General features: G+C 45.8%; 4 protein-coding genes across 4 annotated transcripts; 3 read left to right on the top strand and 1 right to left on the bottom strand.

Moving 5' to 3' along the window:
- Positions 1 to 703: 703 nt before the first annotated feature.
- On the top strand, positions 704 to 5,914 carry LOC4336357 (E3 ubiquitin-protein ligase WAV3). The gene is made up of 2 exons (XM_015781207.3): positions 704 to 1,278; positions 3,721 to 5,914. The coding sequence occupies exons 1-2, from the start codon at positions 1,009 to 1,011 to the stop codon at positions 5,575 to 5,577; spliced, it is 2,127 nt and encodes a 708-aa protein (XP_015636693.1). The 5' UTR covers positions 704 to 1,008; the 3' UTR covers positions 5,578 to 5,914.
- A 1,225-nt stretch (positions 5,915 to 7,139) lies between these two features.
- LOC107276644 (probable inorganic phosphate transporter 1-7) lies at positions 7,140 to 8,006 on the top strand. Its single transcript, XM_015779382.2, has 2 exons — positions 7,140 to 7,145; positions 7,688 to 8,006. The coding sequence occupies exons 1-2, from the start codon at positions 7,140 to 7,142 to the stop codon at positions 7,994 to 7,996; spliced, it is 315 nt and encodes a 104-aa protein (XP_015634868.1). The 3' UTR covers positions 7,997 to 8,006.
- Positions 8,007 to 11,247: 3,241 nt separating this feature from the next.
- LOC4336356 (protein CANDIDATE G-PROTEIN COUPLED RECEPTOR 7) lies at positions 11,248 to 13,013 on the bottom strand. The gene has a single exon (XM_015779750.3). It carries the CDS (start codon positions 12,860 to 12,862, stop codon positions 11,510 to 11,512), a length of 1,353 nt encoding a protein of 450 aa, XP_015635236.1. The 5' UTR covers positions 12,863 to 13,013; the 3' UTR covers positions 11,248 to 11,509.
- Positions 13,014 to 22,241: 9,228 nt separating this feature from the next.
- On the top strand, positions 22,242 to 25,069 carry LOC4336355 (transcription factor WER). The gene is made up of 4 exons (XM_015778977.3): positions 22,242 to 22,282; positions 22,385 to 22,681; positions 23,770 to 23,899; positions 24,005 to 25,069. The coding sequence occupies exons 2-4, from the start codon at positions 22,516 to 22,518 to the stop codon at positions 24,552 to 24,554; spliced, it is 846 nt and encodes a 281-aa protein (XP_015634463.2). The 5' UTR covers positions 22,242 to 22,282; positions 22,385 to 22,515; the 3' UTR covers positions 24,555 to 25,069.
- The last annotated feature ends 805 nt before the right edge of the window (positions 25,070 to 25,874 follow it).

Here is a 25,874-nt window from a genome sequence, read left to right as displayed (position 1 = left end):
TGATGGACGCTTGAGTCAGATTTGATCCATCTATTTTTTACCATCTACTACACGGCTTTTATTTCGTCATATATTCTCATGTATTGGAAAAACGCAAAAAATAACATTTAGAAAAAACAGGCAAAAAAAGCACGCGAGAAAGTAATTGTCAGAAAAATAGGCAAAAAAACACGTGAGAAAAACAAAACAAAAAAGGGAGAAAAATATGGTTTTCGTCATAAGTAAAAAAAGGAAAAAAAATATGCTAGGAAAAAACTGTTAGAAAGAAATGCGCTATTTCTGAAAAATGATTTGAGAAAATCGCGCAAGAAAAAAAACACCGTTTATAAAAAAAATAAGCCGCTCATTAAAATACAAACATTGTCATTGACATGATTATGCATGAAAAATGTATATTATCATTAGAATTTTTTCACCCGTTGCAACGCACGGGCATTTTTTTGCTAGTCATTATAAAACTAAAGGTATGAAAGGGAGAGACTTTGTTTCTCTTTCTCAAAAAGTTAAAATATTCGTATTTAAGACAGCACATTCAAATTAAGATAAGACTCTCAAGTGCATCTCCACTGACAGGTGGCCCCCCTAGAAAAACTAATTTCCTACTCCACTGTCAACGCTTCCGCGCGCGGGTCCCACCCCACCACCACCCATCACTCGCGAGTTAACCCATCGCTTTTTAAACACCCCCCGCCTCTCTTCCGTTGCGATTCCTTGTACGTTTCCTTCCCCTTCTTCTTCTCTCCCACGAGGTCAAACCAGAGAGAGAGAGAGAGAGAGAGAGAGAGAGAGAGAGAGAAGAGGAGATAGAAGCCGCAGCCAAACGCTCCACCTCCAATGCCGCGACGGCCACCGCTCCCGTCCAACGCCGCGCCGCCTCCTCTCCCCCTCATCCTCGCGCGCGGGTCGTAGGGCTTCGCCGCGTACGTCGCGCGTTTCTGGTGGTGGGTATAAGAGGAAGGGGAGAGTCGTCACAGGGAGGAGGGGGAGAAGGGGCGCGCGGCGGTGGCGATGGAGGACGCGTGGAGGAAGGCGAAGAGGGCGCTGGGGCTCGGCCTGTGCGTGCACGTGCCCGAGGCGGAGGAGGGGGAGAGGGAGGACTGCTCGAGCGAGCGGCGGAGGCGGCTGCCGGCGGCGGCGAGCGGCGCGCGGTGCCGGGGCGAGGCCGCGGTGACGGTGGGGCCGGAGTCGGTGCCGGCGCCGTCGGACGTTCCGGTGCCGCTGCCGCTCCCCGGCGTGGTGCGGAGGTCCAAGTCGGGGAGCAGCCGATCCTCCTCTAAGGTGATCCCCTTTTCTGTGACCGTTTCTGAATTCGGTTTTGAGTTTTGATATAAAAAAACTTGGTTAGTTTAGGTCGGTTGTTGGATTGTGAATTTGGGATGTGGGCGAGTTCTGCATTTAGTCATTCCAATTTGAATTGTGTGTATAAAGCGAGTTACACATCGCGTGGCTGGCTGCTATGGAGGATTAGATGTCTATCAGGACGAAATTTGGCTTCGGTTCATCTGTTTAAGATTGTTTTGGTATGATTCGGGTCTTCTGTAGTATGTCATTACTGGGAAAATGGTAATTTAATTGTTGCAAACTTGACAGTTCGGGCCTTTTTTTAGGAGTTATGCAAATTACAGTAGTTTTCCTTTTTTTTTCCAGATGAAAAATTCAGTGTTTTTCTGGAAGAGAACGAGTTGGTCATTTTCATTATGCTTATTAGGATTGTCATCATCGCAGGAAAAAAAATCATAGTTTTGCACTTTTGCCTGGTTTTTGTTTACTGTTGGTTTTGAATTTAGTTAATTATCAGGGAAATATTTCTATCATCAGAGAAAAAAAAATCAAATTTCCCTTTTTTGGTGTGTTTGAGGCCTCTTGATATATCTTGATGATATGGTGTAGCTTTAATCTGTTCAGTATCATTTCTATTTGTGTGAATCGCTTAACTCAAACTACTTTCCTGTTGCATCTACTATTCATATATTCCACTTGCCTGCCCCCTGAAAAGGAAAGGGAAAAGTTTGTTTCGTCGCTCATCACCTGCCCGTGGTGCTCACGTGTGGCAAATCCCTACTCTTTCCTCCTACCACCAGCTTCCCTTCTTTACTGCCAACGTTCCAACTTGACAACAGCTATCATTAATTAATGCAAATTGGTGAAATTTTTGCTTATTCTGTGGTGAATATGCCTTGACTATATGAGAATAGCGTGCTAGATTTGGCAATCTATCTTTAATTGGTGCCAAATGGACAGTTAGCCTCATAAGCATTACCTCATTGAGTTGACATTTATCTGGTGATGTACCTCACGAACTTTTCCCAAAATAAAAGCTTTTCAATACAACATAAATTTAAGTAGTTTTCCTCCAATGCATGTGTCACACTCTTACAAGTTTGTATGTTATCCTAGTTTGATTATGACTGTGTCTTGGTAGTAGTATTTACCTTTCTTTTAGTATACCATATTATTCTAAAGTATATCATTTTAATTGCTGATTATTCTGCATGTTTAAGTAGATACCTTTGACAATTTGCAAAAGAACTGAAATAGCACCCGTGGGTTGATGTTTACAGTATGTTGGTGGTAATACATAGAAAGTTCTTTGGCATGTCAGAAAACGTGGATGGCTATTTTGTTCATTTGTCGGCCTTGGCGGTTGGTGATAGGCGGCTAATCCCCGGTCAAAGGCTAGCTTACATTGGAATTTAGACTTTTCTTAATCTGGGGTTTTGGTAACCCAACAGGGTAGTGTGAAGTTCCAAATTCCTTCCTAAGCTTTGAAAGGAGAGGATAGTTTAGTGTTTGTTGTGAACTTAAAGTGGTGAAAATAAGCACTTGACGAATCATTTCTCTAGAGGAGGCGCCACGAGTCACTCAGGCCCTCTTTGTTTAGGCTTATAAGCCAACTTATAAGCCGAAAATTCTAAATCTAAACAAACAAGCAGCCTTTTCAATTGGCTTTTTTTAAGCCATAAGCCACTCTAACAGTATTTTTTTTGACCAAGAATACTGATCGGGCTTTGCCCTAAGCCAAAAGCTAGGTTGGAGAAACTTTTTTGGCTTATGTGAGGTATATGTATGACTCCACCACTAAACTTAGGACATTAATTCCACCAGCTTATAAATCATATAAGCCAATAAGTTGACTTAAAAGCCTAAGCCAATAAGCCTAAGCCTAAACAAAGAGGGCCTCAGTCCTCAAGAAGCTCCATCCCTAGGCAAACCTATGAGATAGTTCACTTGTTATTTTAGTGATGTTGGCAAAGACAGCTACATTGGCTACATTTTTTATGGTTACCCTGTGTTTGGAATTTTTTATAGTTTGTCTTCTATGCGTTGTATTACAATGTCATATTTGAGATTTTTACGGCAACGGGATGAATACATACCATTCATTTTAAGGAAAAGAATTCAACCATTCATATTTGTAGGTTCATATTTATTTTCTACTCCCTTTGTTTCACAATGTAAGTCATTCTAGCATTTCCCACATTCATATTGATGTTAATGAATCTAGACATATATTCATTAACATCAATATGAATGTGGGAAATGCTAGAATGACTTACATTGTGAAACGGAGGAAGTAGAAAATTTCGTGTGGTAGGGGCTATAACTTTGTATCTGTCTTCATGAACATAGAAACGAAATATTGATGAAGTTTTTTTGTTTCTGAATTATTTTTTATATAAATACAACTGTATTGACCTTTTTTTTTGGGTATTTCAACAGAGGAAATGTGCAATATGCTTTGACTCCATGCGGCATGGGAATGGTCAAGCCCTATTCACAGCTGAATGTTCTCATATGTTCCATTTTCACTGCATCTCATCTAATGTGAAACATGGGAATTATTTCTGCCCAATTTGTCGGGCAAAGTGGAAAGAGATACCCTTCAATCGATCGCTATCTTCTAACATTCCGCATGGAAGAATTGGAGTTAGCCGAGCTCGATTGACCCAACAAGATGCCAATATGGCTCTTCTCCACCAAGTTCCAAACCATCATCAGCGAGTTCGTCGCCCACATACTTCTGAGCCAGCAGACTTCAATGATGATGAACCTTTGCAGCAGCCAGAAGTTTTTGACAATCTTAATGTTCGATCTACTAAGACTGCAGAGATAAACACATATCCAGAATTCTCAACCATACCGCAGTCCTCATCTAAAGATGATTTTGCTATTCTGATCCATCTGAAGGCTCCTAGTGCTAACCCAGACCAGGGCACAGGTAAATTGGCGAATGAAAGCTCAGCTGGATCTTCAAGAAACCGTGCTCCGGTTGATCTCGTTACTGTGCTTGATGTTAGTGGCAGCATGGCAGGCACCAAACTAGCGCTCCTAAAGCGAGCAATGGGTTTTGTTGTTCAGCACCTTGGACCAAGCGATCGTCTTTCTGTTATTGCTTTCTCATCTAGTGCCAGAAGACTGTTCCACCTTCAGCGAATATCACATCATGGCAGGCAGCAGGCATTGCAGGCAATTAACTCACTTGGTGCTAGCGGCGGTACAAACATTGCTGATGCACTGAAGAAAGCTATGAAGGTGATTGAAGACCGCAGTTACAAGAATTCAGTGTGCAGCATCATTCTTCTGTCGGACGGCCAAGATACATACAACATTTCCTCAAGTGTTCAGGGGGCTTCACCAGATTACAAGTCACTTGTCCCATCTTCCATTATAAATGATGCTCGCCATACGGTGCCTCTTCATGCCTTCGGATTTGGAGCAGACCATGACTCGGATTCCTTGCACTCAATTGCTCAAGCTTCTGGTGGCACCTTTTCCTTTATCGAGGATGAAGGTGTAATGCAAGATGCATTTGCTCAATGCATTGGTGGGCTTCTTAGCATTGTCATCCAAGAGATGCGAGTTAGCATGGAATGTGTTCATCCTGGTGTTCAACTTTCTTCCATCAAATCTGGTAGCTACCCAAGTAAGGTGGCAAGAGATGGACGAAACGGTTCCGTCGACATTGGTCACCTGTATGCTGATGAGGAGAGAGACATCTTACTGTCCGTGAACATCCCACAATCTCGTCATCAGACCTCAGCACTGAAGGTTTCTTGTGCCTACAGAGATCCGGTGACAGGTGAGACAATCAAGATTCAAGGTGACGAGGTGAAGATCAACCGGCCGACAACATCCAACATATCTGAGCATGTGTCCATTGAGGTTGACCGCGAGAGGAACCGCATACAAGCTGCTGAATCCATAGAGTGTGCAAGGGCTGCTGCCGAGAAGGGTGCTCTCTCTGAGGCCGTGGCCATTCTTGAGGATTGCCGGAGGACACTGTCACAGTCATTCGCAAGCCGGAGCGGTGACCGTCTGTCGCTGTCCCTCGACGCGGAGCTGCGAGAGATGCAGGAGAGGATGGCAAATCGCCAGCTCTACGAGTCTTCAGGGAGGGCTTACATGCTGTCCGGGCTGAGCTCACACTCGTGGCAGAGGGCAACAGCACGAGGTGACTCGACGGACAGCAGCACCGTCATCTACTCCTACCAGACGCCATCCATGGTTGAGATGCTACAGCACTCCCAGAACCATCTCCCTTCGCCTCAGGGCCGGCAAAGGCCACGGCCCCGGTGATCGGGCAAGCCCCCCGGTGACGGCGAGGTAGCTCACCGCCGGCTGATCTTGGCAATTTCCAAAAGCTCCGGCGAGGAGACCACGGTGAAGCACTCTGAAGCATTCATCGTGTTAATTAGCTCTCGTAGTTGTTAGCTTGATTGTTGGTACATAGTACCTGCCGATTCTTCTTGCTTAATTATTTGATTTGAGGCTTTGAGCCGCAGTGGGTTAAGTTATACCGAGGGTTGGCAACGAGTACTGAATACATTCTGATGGGTGTACGTGCTCATTTGGTGGTGTGAAGAACTAATAAGATTTGGGGATAAAGAGGATGAAAATGTGGATAGTTTGGTCTCCCAACTGTGTTACTGAAAACTGTTTTTATTTTTTCATCTGATCATAGGTTATGTACAAAAGCTCAGGATCTAACAGCTTAGCCTAAACATAATCAGTTGATCATCGGATTAGTTTGGTATGCCACCGATCACGGCATATTTTTTTTTCTTTCTTGCATGGTAGAGAACGGTGAAAAATCTCTCCACCGATCAGCCAACGCGCCTAATCGCGGCGATGTTCTCACGACGGGAACTCTCCGGCCGTTCGGCGGCTGGTGGTGGGGTGATTTTTCTTTTTGAGGGAACGGGCAGGCGCTAGCTCCTGTTAAATCGCTATAGTTTATAAGAAAAATTGTATCAAAAAATCTTACAATAACACGGTTAATTTATGAAAATCCGATAAAAACCTCAGCATTGACGTACTAACCTAAGAAATAATTCAACCTACTCTTAAAACGAAGTCTTCAAGAAAGGATACAACGGTGACATCGCCCAATCCAAACGAATCTAGTGTTTTCACCCAAAGAAATCCCTTGAGGTGGAGTTGAACAAGGGCTGGTTGGGCGATGGCTCGGCCCTCACTAGTCCTTACTCGGCGGCGGGGTGTAGCAGTCATGAGAAAGCTGCGGCACGGTCGTGGCCTGACGAACTGGAGCTAATCTGTGTTCGTGAGGACTGAGGAGGTGATACTGGCGGAACGGTCACGGCCTAACGAGCCGGAGCTAATTTGTGTTCGTGAGGACTGAGGAGGTGATACTGGCAGGTAGATCTAATTTGTGTTCGTGAGGACTGAGGAGGTGATACTGACGGGTAGATGGGAACTGCAATAGAAGGCTTCTTTGCGGCCAATAAATATGGGCCTATGCGCTTGTGCACAAGTGAAGACGCTCTCCCTAGTGCGGGGGTTGATCACGTCGGAAGCTTCTCCAATTTTCATTCTGATCTCACTAGTCCTTGGCTTTTTATTGATTTATAAGAAATTATTGATGATTGGGGTTTTAAAATTTTGACTAAATATAAGAGAAAAAGTTATATGCTACTAAAGCAATTTAAAAACTTAATTTTGATGCTATAAAGCTAAAAACAAAAACTTTCCAGCTAAGTCAACATCGGTCAAATAAGAAGACAATCGAGATGGAAGCGCAAAAACAAAAGAAGGTTGGATGCTATTAAAGTGAATAAAACTAGAAATTGTCAAGCCTACTCATAAAAATAATGTGTACCTATGTATGTGCGAGCATAGAGATGAGTGTACGCATGTGTGAGCACCAATGTTTATGCCATGTTTCCTATATCAAATAAAGAATAAAATACATCAGCGGTCCTTAAACTTGTCGTGAGGTTTCACTTAGGTCCACAAACTTGTAAAACGCACATTGGGATCCCTAAACTTGGTTTATTGTATCATTCTGGTCCAAAGTCTCGTTTGACCGTGGTCTTGCCTACGTGACACGCCACATAGACGATGACGTGGAATTTTTATATTTTTTTTCTCCCTTCTTCATTTTTTTTCTCCGGCGGCCGCTGCACCGCGAGCTCCACAGCCGCACCTCCATCTCCTTCTCCATCAGCCTCTGCTCCGCTCGCCGCAGCTCTGCAACCCGCTTCCTGTGACCTCGTGCGACCTCCTCTCCAGCTCCACGCCAGACACCCCGCTGTCGTCTTCCTCGTCGCGGCGACGATGCCTAACCCTCCTTCCAGCTCGATGAACTCACCGTCGTCCGACCACTCCTCTTCCTGCAGCGGCTTCTCAACCTCGATGATGACAACGACAACGACGACGTGGTGCGAAGCTCGCGACGTTCATCGTGCCGGCGGAGATATACCCGGCGAGGCTGCATGCGACGAGCCACGGGATATCGGCGGCGTCGGGGAAGGTGGGCGCGATCATCGGGTCGTTCGGGTTCCTGTACCTGGCGCAGAGCCCTGACCCGGCCAAGGCGGCGGCGCACGGCTACCCGCCAAGCATCGGCGTCCGCAACTCGCTGTTCACACTCGCCGGCTGCAGCTTGCTCGGCTTCCTCCTCACCTTCCTGGTGCCTGAGCCCAAGGGCAAGTCGCTCGAGGAGATGTCACGCGAGAACGAGGTCGGCCAGCCATGATCCACCCGTTAATTCCACCGGCATCTGTATGCAAGATCCATGCATATGCACGGTTAGTCCACTACGAGATTTTTGTTCTCTTTTTTCTAGAATCCATTGGAAGCATATGTTTTCTTCTCTTTTTTTTTCTTTTTGGGGTTTAGGGCGGTGACAATTAGAGGCAGTATGATGAAATAATGGCCGCCAATTAATTGTTGACGACAATGTAGTTTAGCATCAGGTGGGTCATATAATGGACGATCATTAGGGTTCATGCTGATTCTGTTTCGGCACGAGGGATCCTCGGGTTCGCTCCTTTTTTCTGCTGATGATCTCCTCCAAAAAAACAAAACAGAACGCATCTCTCTCTATAATCAAAAGGATTCCAGCTCGATGAACTCACCGTCGTCCGATCACTCCTCTTCCTGCAGCGGCTTCTCGACATCGCCTTTGTCCGGCGAGGAAGCCGCACGGCCGACGCCATCGGTGTCCGCGAAATAACCCGAAGCAAGACGAGTCGAGATCGACAATGACAATGACGACGACGACCTGGCGGCCACCTCCGTCATCGCCGTCGTCGCCGCTGCAATGGTCGGCGTCGCGTCAATAGACGGCAAAACTCCGAGAACACAACCATGAGACGACGTCGACGTCATTGTGTGTGCACCACTCGCGAGACAGAGAGCGTGCACGTGCGGTGGAGAGGTGGAAGAAGGCCCTGACAGGTGGGCGCTGGCCCTCAGCGGCAGATGGGAGAGGAGGGAAGCAAAGTGGAAAAAAATAGAGAAGGGAGAAAAAAAATAAAAAGTACATGTCATCGTCTACGGGGCGTGCCACGTAGGCACCATCACGGTCAAACGAGGCTTTGGACCGGGATGATACAATAAATCAAGTTTAGGGATTTCGATGTGCGTTTTACAAGTTTGTGGACCTAAGTGAAATCTCATGACAAGTTTAAGTACCGCTGGTGCATTTTACTCTCAAATAAATGCTAAGGGATCTAATTTTGCCCAAATATCAATAACCTGGAGGCTGGAGTAACTCCTGACACCTCCCAAAAAAAAAACAACCAAAAAAGAACACCGGAGAAACTAATTTGACGCCTCCTCCAACGTGCACGGCGACAGGTCACCCCCGATCTTGGCCTTGCAAACAAGCACATCGCCCCCACGCATCGGCACGGCGACCTCCAGCTCCGCCTCGCCTCGCTTCATCTCCTGGGCCAGCCGCCTCCTCAGGACCCACGGCATCCACACGTCCCTGCCCCACGCCGTCGCCGCGACGTCGCCCTCCTGCTGCTGCGGCTCCACGCAGACGCGCCCCACCGAGCCCTCGCCGAGGAACGCGCCGCCGTACGACACGACGGCCGCCACCGAGTGCCCGCCGAGGCACACGCCGCCGGCCTTCCCGCCGGGGGGCACCTCGACGTGGACGGTGAGGTTGAACACCGGGAAGAGCGTCCCGATATGCAGCAGGTCGTTCGAGGGGTGCAGCCCGCTGAGCACGGTGACGGCCGCCGAGTACGCGGCGCGGCCGCATTCTTCCCGGACACCACCGCCGTCACCGCCACCGCCGGACGTCGACGTCGACTGGAGGACCAAAGCGATGAAGAGGCAGAACAGCGAGGCGGCGATGAGAGCGGCTGCTACTCCCGCGGCCCTCGCCACCTCGCGGCGTCCGTCGTCGCGCGGTGATCGAGAGCCCATGGCGGCGGGAGAGAGATCGAAAGCCTGGTCTTGATGACCCGATCGAACGTCAGATTGATTATGGTAGATGAGGAGGGTTTTTGAGAGGCTTTGTTGCCTAATCCGTTATCCGTACCTGATTTTTCGACACGTACGTGGGCTATGTTAGCTTATATACGCAACACCCAGCTATAGCCCCTTCCAAAGGAAGGGGGAGAGAAAGTTGTAACGGAGATAAACTAGAGTTGGTCTTGGTGGGCCTGGATTCTTAGGGTTTGTTTAGTTGGAGGACGAGGTAGACCCTGAGAAGCTTGTTAGCTGCTCTGGATTTCATGCACCAAACTAACAAAAGGCAGTTCTATCTTCGGCGCGCTGTTCTGCCTGCTCGGCGTCCATCGTCGCGCGGGGAGCCCATGGTGCGAGATCGATCGATGCCAGGTGAATAGGTGATGAGTGGATATATTTTTGTATACAAGCTGTTGCCGATTCGAGCCTGATTCTTTTTTACATGTACGTGAGCCATGCCTGATTCCGTTTCAAAACAAGAAGAAAAAAAGAATCCTGAGTTGTAACTGGGACAAACTAGAGTTGTTCTTGGTGGATCTGCTGAACTCTTGAGCGCTCAAAATTAGCGATATATTCCGTGGTCACAACGTTTTGGAATGAGAGGTGTCGACCATTTGTTGTATGCAGATTGTTTCGTGATGAACCGGGGATTCGGTACTGGGGAGTTGACCCGATAAAGAGCTATGATCGCTCTAATCTCACAGATGAACACAAAGATCTACTATATTGTATCACGTTAAATGAGAATGTGTTACAACTTAGCACTTGGAGAATCAACGAGCGTGGAGCACTCCGCTCATTGATTTCTATGGAAGGGACGGAAATTCTGCCTACTTGCACAGGGCACCCCGTACCCATGACTCTGACAAGAGATATGTTTTATCCCTAGCAAACTATAAAAACAGGCAAACTAAATACTCCTCAACTAAGTGCCTGTTTAGATCCTCTAGCAAGTTTTTTCACCCTGTCATATCGAATGTTTGGACACATGCATGAAGAATTAAATATAAAAAAAAACTAATTACACAGATTACGTGTAAATTGCAAGATGAATCTTTTAAGCCTATGATTTGACAATGTGGTGCTACAGTAAATATTTGCTAATAACGGATTAATTAGGCTTAATAAATTCGTCTCGCAATGTACAGGCGGATTCTGTAATTTTTTTTGTTATTAGACTATGTTTAATACTTCAAATGTGTATTCGTATATCAGATGTGACACGACAAAAATTTTCACCCATGGATCTAAACACAGTCTAAGAAAACTGTTAAAATGTTTTGAGATCAGAACATCTTTAGTTCAAAATTGGAGACTTCTTGACAATAATGGCCTCATCCTTCTTTCCTTTCCCGGCCCTAAATCTTTAGAGAGAGAAACTAAACTTGGGCAAATGCCTTGTGATATGTATATGCAAAATTTGTTTCTGTAAATTTAAATAAAATCACACTGCCGGGGCCTCCCTAGCAGTATTCAGGTTTTAAAAAAGAAGTTACAAATAATAAGGTAGTCATCAAGATATTAAACCTCAAAATACCTTCTTGGGTCAATTCAATTTTCACATTTCGTTTGCTATATACTTCGTTATTTTCCCGTGGGGAATCACAGAATTGCTGAAGGGCGTGCCAACGCATTTTGTGCAGGCAGGAGCTACCTTTTTTTTGCATGGTGATTTATACACAGCTGCGTGCAGAAAGACGCAGTGCACCATCATCTACGTACAAAACTTGGAGAGGCATGTGCAGAGGTTAGGCAGCCATGTCATATATATTATGTCCATGATTTATATCTCGAAAGTGCCCTCCATCTCAAGCTGCCCGCTGGCCTCCTCCTCCTCGTCTTCGCCGACGTACAGGTACGGGTTGTTCTCCACCGGCTTGAAGTTGTAGAAGACGAAGATGTAGAAGGCCAGGCTGGCCGCCTCCATGGCGACGGTGACCACCCACTGGTACCTGTAGCTGAGCACGGCGGCGAAGGCCGAGACGGCGATCCGCGTGAAGTAGAGGTAGCCGACGACGACGAGGTAGAACTGCTTGAAGAGGGTGAGCTTCTTGAGGTTCCTGGCCGCCTTGCCGTCGGTCTTGGACGCCTCGCGCAGGTTGCGGATGGACCAGATGATGGGGAAGAAGACGGCGCAGCAGCAGATGACGTCGACGAGGAGGAAGATCTGGTTCCACGCCAGCCAGTCCCTCCCCGCCGGCCCCGTCTCCCCGATCACCGCTGACGCGATGTTCTCCACCACCTGGAGCGGGATCACGATCATCAGCACCTTCTTCTCCCGCTCCTGGAGGTACGGCTTCAGGAAGGACCAGCCGGTGCCGATGAGCACGATGACGGTGAAGAGCAGGACGCCCTTGAAGAAGCCGAACACGTAGAACGCCACGTCCCACCCGTGCGGCGTCCCCGTGCGCTCCACGTACCACGCGTCCTCCGCCGCGCACGCCAGCTTCAGCGCCTTGAACAGCAGCAGCGCCCCCATCACCGCGTGGATCTGCCCCGCCGTCGCGCGGTGCCTGGCGCACGCCCACGCCCACGCGCCCAGGAACACGAAGTACACCGCCGACGCCGCCGCGAAGATGCCCGGCAGCGGGAGGAGCCCGACGGGGAGGTACTCCCTGACGCCGCGGCCGCCGCCGGGCCGCACGTTGTACATCTCGGTGCGCACCTCCATGGTCACCTCGACGCCGTCCTGGCAGCTGCTGAACAGCACCGTGTACTGGTCGTCGTCGTCGATGGTGACGGAGCCCTTGCCGTTGCCGTCGGGGGCGATGTCCTTGAGCCGGAACAGCGGCAGCACGTACTTGCTGGTGAGCGGGCAGAAGGCGCCGCCGGTGGCCTCGGCGTAGTCGGACTCGTTGTTGATCTGAAAGAAGAGGGAGTTTGAGATGAGGATGAACCCCATTAGGCCAGGGTCGGCGGCCTGGAGCTTCGACCCCTCGGCCACCCGCCATGACACCCCGCGGACGGACACGGCCGACACGCCGCCAGGCTTGAACCCGAACTCCTCGAACAGGATGACCGGCCGCGAGTCGGCGACGATCGGCGTCGTCTTGATCTCGGCGAGCGCTACGGGCAGCGCGAGCAGCAGCGCGACGACGGCGGTGGCGGCTACGGCGAGGGAGACGGAGGCGGCCATGGATGATTCGTTTGATCGATCGGTCACGTACGTAGCCCGTGTCGCTCACTCGTCACGCCATCAATAGGCGCGGAAGCGATAGGGAATAGCAATGGCCGCTCCGGGCGTGGCGCGCGACGGCGAGACAGAGGTGGGGCGCGCTCGTCGTTTCGCGTGGCGTGTTTTCGGGGTGGCCGTGCGAGCCAGCCGGGAGGAAAGCGCACGGGTCAAACTCTCCCCAAGGCCTTTGTTTGGCAGCCCATTACCCCGTAGATGGGCCGGGAATCAGCATTCGGCTGATGGGTTCACTTGCTGGGCCTTGTATTTGGTCCAGGCTGACCATTTCTGCCAGAATCTGGTCCACCTGGGCTCTGAAACTACATGGACATTCTCTTGTGGAAATAAGTCCCTCAACTTTGCATTGAGTTTGTTTGACATCCCATATGTTCAAATACCAGAAACCTTCGGCCCTAAACTATACAAAACCGTGTAATTTGGTTCCGTAGTAGTACGGATGCTTGGTTTCACTAACATGACATCCTAGTCAACAAAAGGAAAAGAAATGCGGGACTCACATGTAGGCGAGAAGAAAAATATGTGGGCCTCGCATGTCCGTGCCCTCTTCTTTCTTCTCTTTTCTTCCCAACCACACACAACGCTCGGGTGTTGGTGGCGAGAAGGACAGCCAACGAACGTGTTCGAGCTCGAGCTCGCACGGCCTCTAGGGGAGGCAGAGGTGGGAGAGGGGGGAGAGGCGGCCAGCAAGCCTGGGAGGGAGGGGGAGGCAGCCGGTCTGCATATGTTTTTTATTTTATTTTTGCTGACTAGACATCCATACTGTTATGGGACCAGAATTGCACGGTTTATATAGTTTAGGGTGAAGATTTCTAGTATTCAAGATAATAGATATCAAACAAACTCGACGCAAAGTTGAGAGATGGCAAGTGGACTTATTCCTTCACTTGCAGAAAGCTAGAAACAATCCACGACGAAAGAACAAAAAGTATTTCAGAAACAATGGGTTGCTCTATTTTTCGCCTGGCGGAACCTGCTCTCCCAAATTCAAATCCTAAACTTAACCAATGTGTTCATATTTACGGGTAATTATTCTTTCAGTGCAAATGATTTATCCGTTAACTATGAGACATATGTTGGTAACTTCATGAGTTTATATATATAAGCACATATACACCTCATTCTTATGAAAACCTTTGTAAAATGAATTGATAAATCTTATAGGTTAACTACGAGACATATGTTGGTAACTTCATGAGTTTATACATATATGATTTATCAATTCAGTTTACAAAGGTTTTCATAAGAATGAGGTGTATATACGTGTGTTTATAGGGATAAATGTGTGTTTATATATACAAGCGCATATGTCTGCTTCGAAAAAAGATAGTATGAACATTTCTTAGGAACCAGAAAGACCGTAGGTTATAAGTACTTCGAGTGGCTTTTGTGGGCACATTTGTCCTCCCTGTCGCTGATGACTGATGAGAACAGTGGAGATGCGAGCGTGCGTGCGTAAGCTTAACTAGCAGCACACAGTTTTGGATCTCTCTCGAGCGGCCGGCGTCACCAAAGATTCCGGCAACGCTTTACGCTAAGGTTGCGAAGGTACTCGTGGAGGGATCACGCTGCAGCGTACAAAATGGAACCGATGCCACCAATTTGTTTTCTATTTTCTCGCGATGTAGTTTAATTAGCCGGAATTTCACTCCTGTTTGCAATGCACGACGATGCATCATGCATATCTAGCCCAACAAAGAACATGGTGCTCATTAGGATTAGAATGTCAACTCTATCGAGTTGTGTTGTGTTTGTGTGCACCTATTAGTTGTTCACCGAAGGCCTAGATTCCCATCAAGGCACGCGTATAGTGTCAACAGTTTCTTATACGATTAGTCAATTATAGCGTACGTATTTTAAGTCGTCCTTAAGAACATATACCTGTACTTTCTTTATAGTACTATTCGTCTATTCCCAAAAAAAGGGGGTAGGGAAGCATGGCAATGGTAAAGTCGTATATGAATGTTTCTACCCGATGTCCATATATACCTTTGAATATAAACTTCAGTGAAACAAAATATTTTCTTTCTGATCTCCATCTCCTTTAAATTTTCGAAGTTTAAACATTTTGAAAGAATAAAAAAGTTTTCACATATGGACTTTCTAAAGAATCGACTACACTAGTCGATTAGTACTAAACCAACCAGAGGGGTTGAATGGTTGGAGTACCCAAAAACTAAAAATTTTAGCGGAATTAAAAGTTACCCTCGAATCCGATGTAGATCGGTATGACCGGAGTTGATCCGTTGGTCTGGCTGCGCCTGTGCCGCCAGTCTGAATAGTGTAGATCGTCCGGTGTAACCGCCTTGTGATCATCGTTGTCGCCTGAACCAATCGCCGGTCTGACCGTCGTGCTCCCGCCAGTTTGACCGGTGCGATGTCGCCGGTCTTACTACGGGTATCCTGCTGGTTAGATCGCCGCACCCGAGCTAACACAAATTGAAGATCTCTTAAAGTATATTGAAACTTTACTACTTCTCTCTGTGTTAGTAAAGTAAAAAAAACAACGCTCCTCACGAAAATCTCGACTAAACTCGATACCCTAACTTTTCTCTAAACTTGACTCTATCAAAAATCGATACCAGGAGGCCACATTCTCCCTTTCTATTTATACCGAGGTAGGCAACCTAAAGCAATGAATCAACCTTGTACAAGAAGTCCTAATCCCCTAGAAAACCTTCCCGTTCAAGAAAGAAACTTTACAAACTCCAATTGTACCAAATTTCGACACCCTCCAAATTTGACTCTGCATCCCATACGCACACAATATCTCTATCGTATGCCATATGGAATCTCCAACAACCACGTTCATTGATTTTTAGCCTAAACATCACGCATGATATCCTGATCATCCAGACGTCATCTTCTCCCAAGTTGACTCCTGATCCATCACCGGCAACAATCTCCTGAAGCATTAAGAATCACCTACACATGCATCAACCAAGAAACAATATCCAAGTACAAGTTCTCACCAACTTGACTTATTGTTAGCAAACAACAGTATTACATACGCATAGTATCCATCTATAAGTCATAAACATGAATTATCTACGGATATCCAAAGAATCAACCGCTAAACCGAAACCGACACAACGTCAGCCGATCTGACCGCTCACATAGCTCTGGTCTGACCGGCCTAGCCGGTTTGACCGTAATTGCTAGACACTTCAATCATGTCCATCACATGTAATTCAATTATCTCCAAAACCACTTCGCCAATAATCTCTAAATATCAAAACTAATAATCTTATATGCCAATTGTTCATCGCAGACTAACAATCAAACACACTTTGATTTTACAGATAACATCGGGCCTGTTCACTATGCCAAAATTTTGGCAAGATTTCTTATATAGTTACTAAAATTTGGCAGCAAACTAAATGTAGCCACTTTTTTTGGCAATTTTACCAAAATTTGGTAAGGTTGAAAATGACATCAAAGTGAACAGGCCCATCATCACCTAATATTTTTCATCCACCTGCCTAGAGTATTCAGGCAATCAGCCCTATGTATAATTAATAGTTTTGCATACTCCCTCCGTCCCAAAAAAAAAAACCCAATCCTAGGTTTAAACCTGGACACAATCCTACCCAATCCTAGGTTTGAACCTGGACCAATCCTGGGTTTGAACCTAGACGTCCAGGTTCAAACCCAGGATTAGGTTTTTTTTGGGACGGAGGGAGTACTCTATAGTATTAGTTAGTCATTTCCAGTAAGTTAGCAACTGGACTTCCAAGCGAAGAAGTTGTTCAACGCACGTAAACGAGCATAAATCCAAGGATTATGTGTAGATAATGAAACGTGTCTGCGCGTACAAGACCGATCGAATCATCAGTAACCTAGCGAGTACTGACTACTGACTACCTGTGGTAGCTAGCTAAGCTAGCCACCAGTGCAGTTAACCTTTGGCTTGAGCTGTAAAGCAGCAGAGTACCTCACAATGCAAGAGTTCAGAGGCCTTTTAGCGCATCATTATAGTATTCCCCAGCACCCGATTTGCCTGATCGTGAATGTCGCTAATGCATTCAGCTCGATCACTTTGTGTCGGAGCCGTATCTCTGCTTTCTACTTTTGGCCCCCTGCATCTGCATGAGCTAGCTATCTTATCTTTGCTTGGAGTATAAACATACCTCCAAAATACACCTGGCCTTTTATCTGCACAGCATTAAACAAATCGGGACTTGAGACCATTCTAGATCGAAAAAGTACAGGTGCTGAAAGAAACTTCTGGGCCAATATAATGCACCAGCATTATACTATTGCTACCGCATCGATCATCATCGCAGAGACCCAAATGTAGTTTATACGGATGCTTCATTTCACCGCACGCGATTAAACATATATAAACAACCCCTTTGGAGCAATGAGCCACATCACCGGGAGAAATTTACTAATCGTGCTCGAATGGGACGCGGACTTCGTGCGTGCCCTCAGCGAACGACAAGCGAGCGAGCGGCAGAAGCAGACAGCCGGTAGCTGTAGCTCGTAAAAGCGATCGATCGAACCGATTAAAGCAAGCAAAGCGGTCGTCGATTCAGTGAGATGCAGAGTGCAGGCGGCCGTAACATGTACTGCAAGCCTAGCGAGCAAAACCCAAATATCTAATGATTAACATCGCGATCGATTACTATATGCGTTGTGCTAAGCTAGCTAGCTGCATGCCGCTGCTGCGGCGTCGTTGGATGGATATCGATCTGGCGCTGCTGCTTGCTTTGCTTTCCATTTGCGCGCGATGGCGATGGCGATGTCGGGTTGTTCGATTAAACAAACGAGGCGCGCGGTGGTCCAGCCCCGGGCGCGTCGACACCTGTCGGCTGTCGCCGGAGTGATGCGCCAAAGTCGCGGCACCCACGCGTAAAGACGTCGACGCGAGCAAGTTTAATAATAGTTGTTGTATATATAGCGAACTGTTACCTCTAAAAATTTAACGTATTATCTACGTCACTTTAATAATCTACCCTTATAACGATTTTATATAAATATATATTGCATCATTTATACTTGATTCACCTCTGTACCCACACAATATCTTGAAGTTCACATCTTAGTACAAAGTTGTAGTCATTTTTTCCTCTCATACATGTGCTTGTCGCTAACCCATAGCATGTACTTGATCTTCGAGCAAATTAAATAGTAGAGCCAATTATTAGCTACAATTTCATATTAGAGTAAACTGAGCTATAAGTTTATTTCTATTTTTCTTCTTTTCTCTTTTCACTCACCGTCGCAAAAAAGATACTCAAATAGGTAGAGATATGGCTTATCCTAGTACAACAAATTAAATCTAGTCAGCTGATCAAATTGTATTAAGATGATCAAATACTCACCTAGTTATGTAGGAGTATTTTTCTGGACGAATAAAATATATCATAAGTATGTAAAGAGGTAGGAGTAGCTCTATAGAACCAATAATATTTTTTAATTATTTTTTCTCAATATAAATATATATTCCCTCCGTCCCAAAATATAAACATTTTTAAAGTAGTGACAAGTTTAACTTTAAATATTAATAGCAAAACAATAAAAAAGATTAATCATGCAAAATTGATGTTACTATATTTATCATTAAACAAACTATCATAATATGCAACTCTTTTTATTTAAAATATTTTAATTTTATAGGTATTGTTAGTTAAAATAGCATCTAGAAGACTGAATCATGATTAAAAATATTTATATTTTAAAACGGAGGGAGTAGTTAGCTTACCTACAATTAAACTTTCTCTTAGAATAACCCCGCCCTGCGGCTCCCCCCTCCTACCGCGCGCTCTGATCTGATCCCTCCCCGCCCGCGCCGTACGTACGTGCTTGCCCGATATAGCAGCGCCCGCATTGTTTAATCCCCCCCGCGCGCGCGACGCCACCACCAAACCACACCACGCCACAGGCCACACACCCGGATCGGCCGAGCGAGAGAGAGAGAGCGGTGGCGCGGCGCGATTGGCCGGCTCGGCTCCCATCATATCGGCGCAGCGCAACAGCTAAGCGCCGCTGCATGCGCGCGCGCGCGCACCCACCACGCCACGCGCGCTAGCGGCTAGCCAATGCCAAGGCCAAGAGCTACCGCGAGAGCACACGGTTGGCATGCGGCAGCTAGTAAAGCATCCACCGGTCGTAGTGGCGGCAACGCATTTGTTAAATGGGGCTCTCAGCGTCGTGCTGATGCGGGAGGTGATGCTAAATCGGGGCTCTCCCGTCGATTAGTTAATTGGGTTTGCGCCAAGGAGGCAGCATCAGCCATCAGCCGCTACGGCTCTACGCGAGAGGGGGGGTACGTGGCGGGGGAGAGCGGGGGGACCTTACCAAGTTACCAATACTTAATCCCGGATCAGGAGGTCTCTAATGATCTAGCCAAAGCATAATAAACTTATACTAGTATATAATTAGTCTTCGCTGTTGGTCTCTAGTGGATGTCACGACGAGAAGGCGAGGTCTCTCGAAGGGGTAAGGGCGTCACTTTATCTTGATTCGTTCCAAATGTGCCCTCCGGTAATAACCTAATTAATCACTCCGTTAATTAATTAACTACGGTAGCCGCAATCGCGCTGGAGTACTCCTGTGTAATCCAGAGGACAGTGCCCGTATAGATTCTATATGGGATCAAACATAATTAAACGTACCCCCCACCCCAAATTATTAAGGAATCCGTTCCAAAAAAAAAAAGGAATCGTATCTAGTGCATGCTTGCTCCCATGCTGCCGGGCTGATCCACACCTCGAGCCACAACCTCTCCGCACGTACAACGCACGCACACGTACGTACGTGTCAACTGCAAGGCACGCACCTTCTACTTTCCCTTTCGGTTGTTCTGAAAAACGGAACTGCGTATATATACGCAAAATTTATTTCGAGAGCGCTCTCGATCTAGCTCTATAACACGACGCATCTCAGAGCTATCTAACTGTGCACGTCGTCATGTTGTCCATCCACGTGGGTGTCTTTTCCCTTTCAAATAAAGTTCACGTGGGTGTCTTTTTCCTATTCAAATAAAGTTTTCTCTCAAATTACTTATTCGATCTACAATCCGATTACACCATTGTGTTCATTACAATTAAATCTTCACAACAAGATCTTACATGATTATGGTACAATGAAAAAATATTTATATTTGTAAATTACTTTTATCATATACATAAGTTACTTTTAGATTTGACTAAATTACTTATTAGACATATAAAAGTAAATTCAATAAAGTCTAAAAGTAAGTTACATATATTATAAAAGTAACTTAACACAAAACGGAAGTAACTTTGTCACGACATTAGAAGTAAATTCGCTGTAGGGATAAAATATGACTTTTTAGTTAATTCCATAATTTATGCTGATTAATTTAATTTCTAGATAGAGTCATGTTTTTATTTCTACAACAGATTTACTTCAAATAGCATGCTAAAGTTACATTCGTTTTGTTATAAGTTACTTCTATAATATATATAAATTACTTTTAGACTTACTGAATTTACTTTTATAGTTTAAGAAATAACTTAGTGAAATCTAAAAGTAATTTAGACATATCATAAAAGTAATTTGTGATTTTTCATCAAAATATAATAATGTGAGATCTTGTTGTAAAGATTTAATTGCAACGAACACAACGACGTAATCGGATTATAAATCTGATAAGTAATTTAAGAGAAACTTCTCTAAGAAGAAAAAAAATACATAGATATTGAGAGCAGTAGTAGCTTTTTTTTTAAAGAAGGTTGTCTCTCTTTAGCAGTATCCAGCTAGCATTCTCGTTGTAGTGTATATATATATATATATATATATATATATATATGTCTCACAGGTCACAGCATGCATGACCGGGTGAGGCCATCTGGCACGGCCGCGGTGGCCACGCGCCAGATACGGTGCGTGCTTTTGATTCGAGTCCTGTGACTCATGCATGTCTCGCTCCCCTGCAACATGGCAACCGTACGCGCGCGCGTAACGAGTTAGGCCGCATGCGCAGCTACCACGCTTTGGCCCATGCTGACCGTGACCGATTGAGTCGTACTCGTACGTACTTGATCACCCGAACACGACGGCCAATCGATCGATGGAGATGAACCAGTTGTGCGCGCATGCGCGCGCGCGCGTGTAATGCACGTATCGTACCAGGCGATCAGCGAGCTGATTAAGCTAGCTATTTTTTTAGAAAGACGGTACAAACGTAAGTATCACACGCACATATATTTTTATGAGCATCTCCGAAAGACATCTTATTATCTACCGGTATATCGCAGAATAATTAATCGTAAATGTGAGCTCCTGTGTTAAATCTAAAATTTAAATCTACATAGACTGGTATACCATAAGTAATCTATCCAGTTAAACTACGCTTAATTCACGATTAAGCCAGCTAAATTAATTATATTGTGTATGGAGATCATGGTACATGCACCTGGACAAAGCTATCCCCGTGTGAATTGTTTTGTGTCTTTTACTGGATTGCGATAGAAAAGATAGACGATCATTAGTGACTAGACGGATCGAAATATATTTTAATTTCCACTTATAACTTTGTACCAAAGTGAGGTGGCGTATCTACCATTTGTTAACCGCGTTCCAGCTCGATCAGAACATTTCGAAGCGACCAGGTGCTGAGAATGAAGGCAAGGATTTTTGCACTTCCAGAGATAAATGGTCATCAAACTAGGATTATTTTAGTTCGTTTGTGCGTCGGAAAGCGAATGATCGCTGCGAGTGTGCAGTTGCCATCGCATTTTTCTACTGATGGTACGATCGAGATGACTATGAACTTGGTACCACTTGTAGCAGGCATGTATGTCCACGTCGAACCTTTGTAATTATTTGTGTTCTCAAAATAAAACCTTTGTAATTATTTGAGCTATAAAAATAAGTGAAACTATATGGTACTTATATATATTTGTAGATGGGTGGATATTGTGTTTACTCCAATAGGTAATTTTACTATCCTTGAAAAGGTACCGGGAAGTACCATATTTTCTAGTGTAAAATTTAATATCTTTTAGTACTAGGTACCTCAAAGTACTAAAATTTTTAGTATAAAATCTTGGTTCCATACTTTCACAAGAATTATAAAATTTCTCTACTCCAATATATAAGGTGGAAAGAAAGTAATAATGCAGTTTTTGCCATTTGAAATCTCTGTCCAAATAAATCTTCCATTTTGTGTAATTTTCAGAGAGTAAACGTAAAGAAAAAATTTACCGTGGGCATTTCCGTAAATGCACGGAGCCACGAGATAGTGGAGCTGGAATTCCTCCGGACAGCGACGTGGCCTTTGTCCTTTGAAAGGAGCTGGGGCGCTGTGCCCGATATATACGCGGCAGCGGCTCACTCGCTTACATCGCCATGGCCTCACTAGCTCGTTGGGGGACAGCATAAGAGGAAAGAAAGGTTTGTTTGCTTCGCGGCCATAGATAGCTATAGCTGCTATCTTAATCTAGCTCGCCTTTAATTTGGCCCCCGGCCTCTCTCTCTCTGCCTGTGTCCTACCAGCTGCACAAAAATCTCCCAGAAAACAGGCAGAGGGGAGAGAGACAGATACGCATCAATTAAGCTCATTTTCTTCGATCTGCTGGTGAAAGAAGAACTGAAGAAGAGAGGTAGCTGGACTGAAGAGGCCGGCAATGGCGGCGGCGGAAGTGCAGTCGGCTGCCGGGTGGGGGAGGCAGCTGCAGCAGGACGGCGGCGGGTGGAGGAAAGGGCCGTGGACGAGCCAGGAGGACGCGCTGCTCGTCGAGCATGTCAGGCAGCACGGCGAAGGCCGGTGGAATTCTGTCTCCAAGCTTACAGGTAGGAGTAATTCAGTGGAATTAACCATGGACATGTTGTCGTACAAGTCATGAACTGACAGTCTTCAGTTGCACGCGTTACCTTTTTTTTTTCCTTCTCTTTTTTACTTTTTCCGATGGCTTATAAATTCGATAGATCCAGTGATCTCTTTTCAGTTTTCACCATGCGACCAGGTACAACTTGTGAGTTGCAAATGATTGGCCCTGCAAGTTGCATGGGGCAGTCAACCTGTTGCACTTTAGGCAGCTTGTAGTACTTGTGGTTAATTAAGATCTTCAAGTGGCAACTTTGCATGCATGTCAACTGAGCCGCATGACTGGATCATGTACAAAACATGTTATCCAGTAAATTCTGACGTGTTAGCTAGCTGGATCTATCGGTTTCGTCTTCTGAACTCGATTTCTTCAACTGAACCATACTGATCTTGATCTCCAGTCTCCACTCCATGGCTCCATGCATGTTCTTGTTGCTCTTCCATTTAAGTTCAGAGTTCAGACCTCAGTCTGGAAGATGTGATATACTTTATGAAGGACTAGTTGGATTGGCTCCGCCTATGAAATTCAATTCCTTTGCACCAATATGTTCCCCGGCTTGCGATGCATAGACACATGTAATATCGCTGTAGAGAAGGCGTTTAGAAGAGGTATTACCGTATTATATGATTTAGGAGAGTAAGAGATACTACAAGAGACTAAGAGAGTAGAAACAGTATAGTTAAAACTGCTAATGCTGCCTGATATTTTTTGGATGAGTTAATTAAGTTGCTTAATTGGAATACTAAAAGTATATTTTTATTTAGAAGAGGCACATATACACTGTCGAAAGCATTTGAGTTAGTTAGTTAGTGCATGAAAAGTACTCAGCGCTTTCCTGCTTAAATTTTAGTTGGCATTAACCAAGCATCAGTACTACTATGTGATGGCGATATAAATATAGATGAATTAATGTGTGGTGCATACATGTGTTAGGACATTAGGTGGCGAGTTTAACTATGCTGTAGTGCTGGTGCATACGCATAGGTGGCTCTCTTGACATAGTGTGATACCGAGATCCATTTACTAATTAAATTTTATTTGTTGCTGCTGCAGGTCTGAAGAGAAGCGGCAAGAGCTGCAGGCTACGATGGGTTAACTACCTGAGGCCTGATCTGAAGAGAGGCAAGATCACTCCCCAGGAGGAGAGCATCATCGTCCAGCTCCATGCCTTGTGGGGCAACAGGTAAACACACAAATGATGATGCTACACTCTTAGCTAGCTAGCTACTGGTTAATTAGCTACAGCTGCAGGAGAATTAACCTGCATATATGCGTGGGTATGCTGCAGGTGGTCGACGATCGCGCGTAGCCTCCCGGGCAGGACGGACAACGAGATCAAGAACTACTGGAGGACGCACTTCAAGAAGGGCAAGCCGTCCAAGAACATCGAGCGCGCCAGGGCCAGGTTCCTGAAGCAGCGCCGCGAGATGCAGCAGAGCCAGCAGCTGCAGCAGCCGACGCTAATGCCGACGCCGACGCCGCAGAGCAAGGACATCATCGTTGCCGAGACCGGTGACGCGCGCACCGACGACGACGCGGGCGGCGCCGCAGCGGCTGTGGCGCCGTCGTCGTCGTCGTCGTCTTTGTCGATGGCGGGCCGCGAGGCGGAGGACTTGATCATGCACCAGGACGCGATGGACGACCTCATGATGTGCCCCGCCATGTCCTACCACCTCATCCTCCACGGCGCCGCCGTCGCCGGCCATCAGCTGAGCGACGGCGGCGGCAGCTGCTGCGCCTCTACCAGCGAGGACTACGGCTCCAGCGAGGACGACGGCGCCACCTGGGGCAGCCTGTGGAACCTCGACGGCGCCGCCGGAGCATGCACGCTGTGGTAGATCAATTTCCCGGTCTGCATGACGCCATGAGAGAAGAGTAGTCGCGATCTCGAGTACGTGCATACAGACGACATAGCTGCGGCGTGCTCGTGGGATAAAGATGGGACAGCAAACTTATCATCCGTGGATCGATCGTACGTCCACTTCCACAAACGACGGCCTGAGTCGATGACACGTTAAAGCCATAGTACTATTATTGGTCACACTTCTTTAATCAGGGGAGATTAACTAATGTGTTCTTTTCCCCTTGTTGCTAGCTAGCTAGAGCTATAGTATAACAAAGGAGAGAGAGAGATTTATATGCATGTGAGGGTTGTTGCAATTAATTTGTCATTGCGGTATAGTTAACAGCAAATGGAGGGATTCCATATATAGTTAACTGTTAATTACTACCAATTAGGCAATAAGTCACCGTGTGCAGTACTTTATGCCATGTAGTAGTACAATATGCATATGTAAACTTGTAATTAAAAAGCTTTTCATGACTGTTAGTATTATATATCCGTTGCCAGATACATGGGACAAGAATATGATATGTAGGAATTACTTACTGACACTGTTCAATGTACGGGTAGATTCCTCTTTTCCGCTACGCACTAGCAAGCATCTAATCATTCGGAGCTGGAGGCAAACACTAGCCACCACGGCGCACTAGCTGATCTTGTCCTTCACTCGCCTCACCTCTCGCCTGAAAGGTGAACGAACCATCATGGGCCTCACGGCGTCCAACCCTCACAGGGCACGGCCCAATAGCCTCACGCTCGCGTAGTGCGGGTAAAGTCCAACGTACATCCCTCACAAGGCCAGTTTGATTCGCGTCACTTCCCCTAAAATTTTAAAACCGACGTAACCTCCCAAGGTATTTTCAGAAGCGGTTTCGCCTGTTGTGGGTATAATTAACGCAAAAACTAATCAGCGAGCCCTCTTGATATTGTTTTATCGCGCGACGCCAACCATAGAAGCCGTGGAGAAGCCAGCGCACATGCATGCCTTTTTTTCTATTACACATCATGTATTGTTTCCCCTTCTTACAAAGTTTTCTCTCAAATTAATTATCCAATCTATAATCCGATTACACCATTGTGTTCGTTGCAATTAAATCTTCAAAACTAGATCTTACATGATTATACTACGATGAAAAAATATTTATACTTATAAATTACTTTTATTATATACTTAAGTTACTTTTATCATATATATAAATTACTTTTAGATTTAATTAAATTACTTTTTATATATTCATAATGCTTTAAGTCGATTATATTTATTATAGTTTTTAGTCAATTCTATAATTTATGGACTTTAAATTTAATTTTTAGA

Source organism: Oryza sativa, chromosome 4 (genome assembly GCF_034140825.1).
Source record: "Oryza sativa Japonica Group chromosome 4, ASM3414082v1".
NCBI lineage: Eukaryota > Viridiplantae > Streptophyta > Magnoliopsida > Poales > Poaceae > Oryza > Oryza sativa.
The sequence above is the reverse complement of the archived record's forward strand: the minus strand, read 5'-3'. Positions and strand labels throughout refer to the sequence as shown.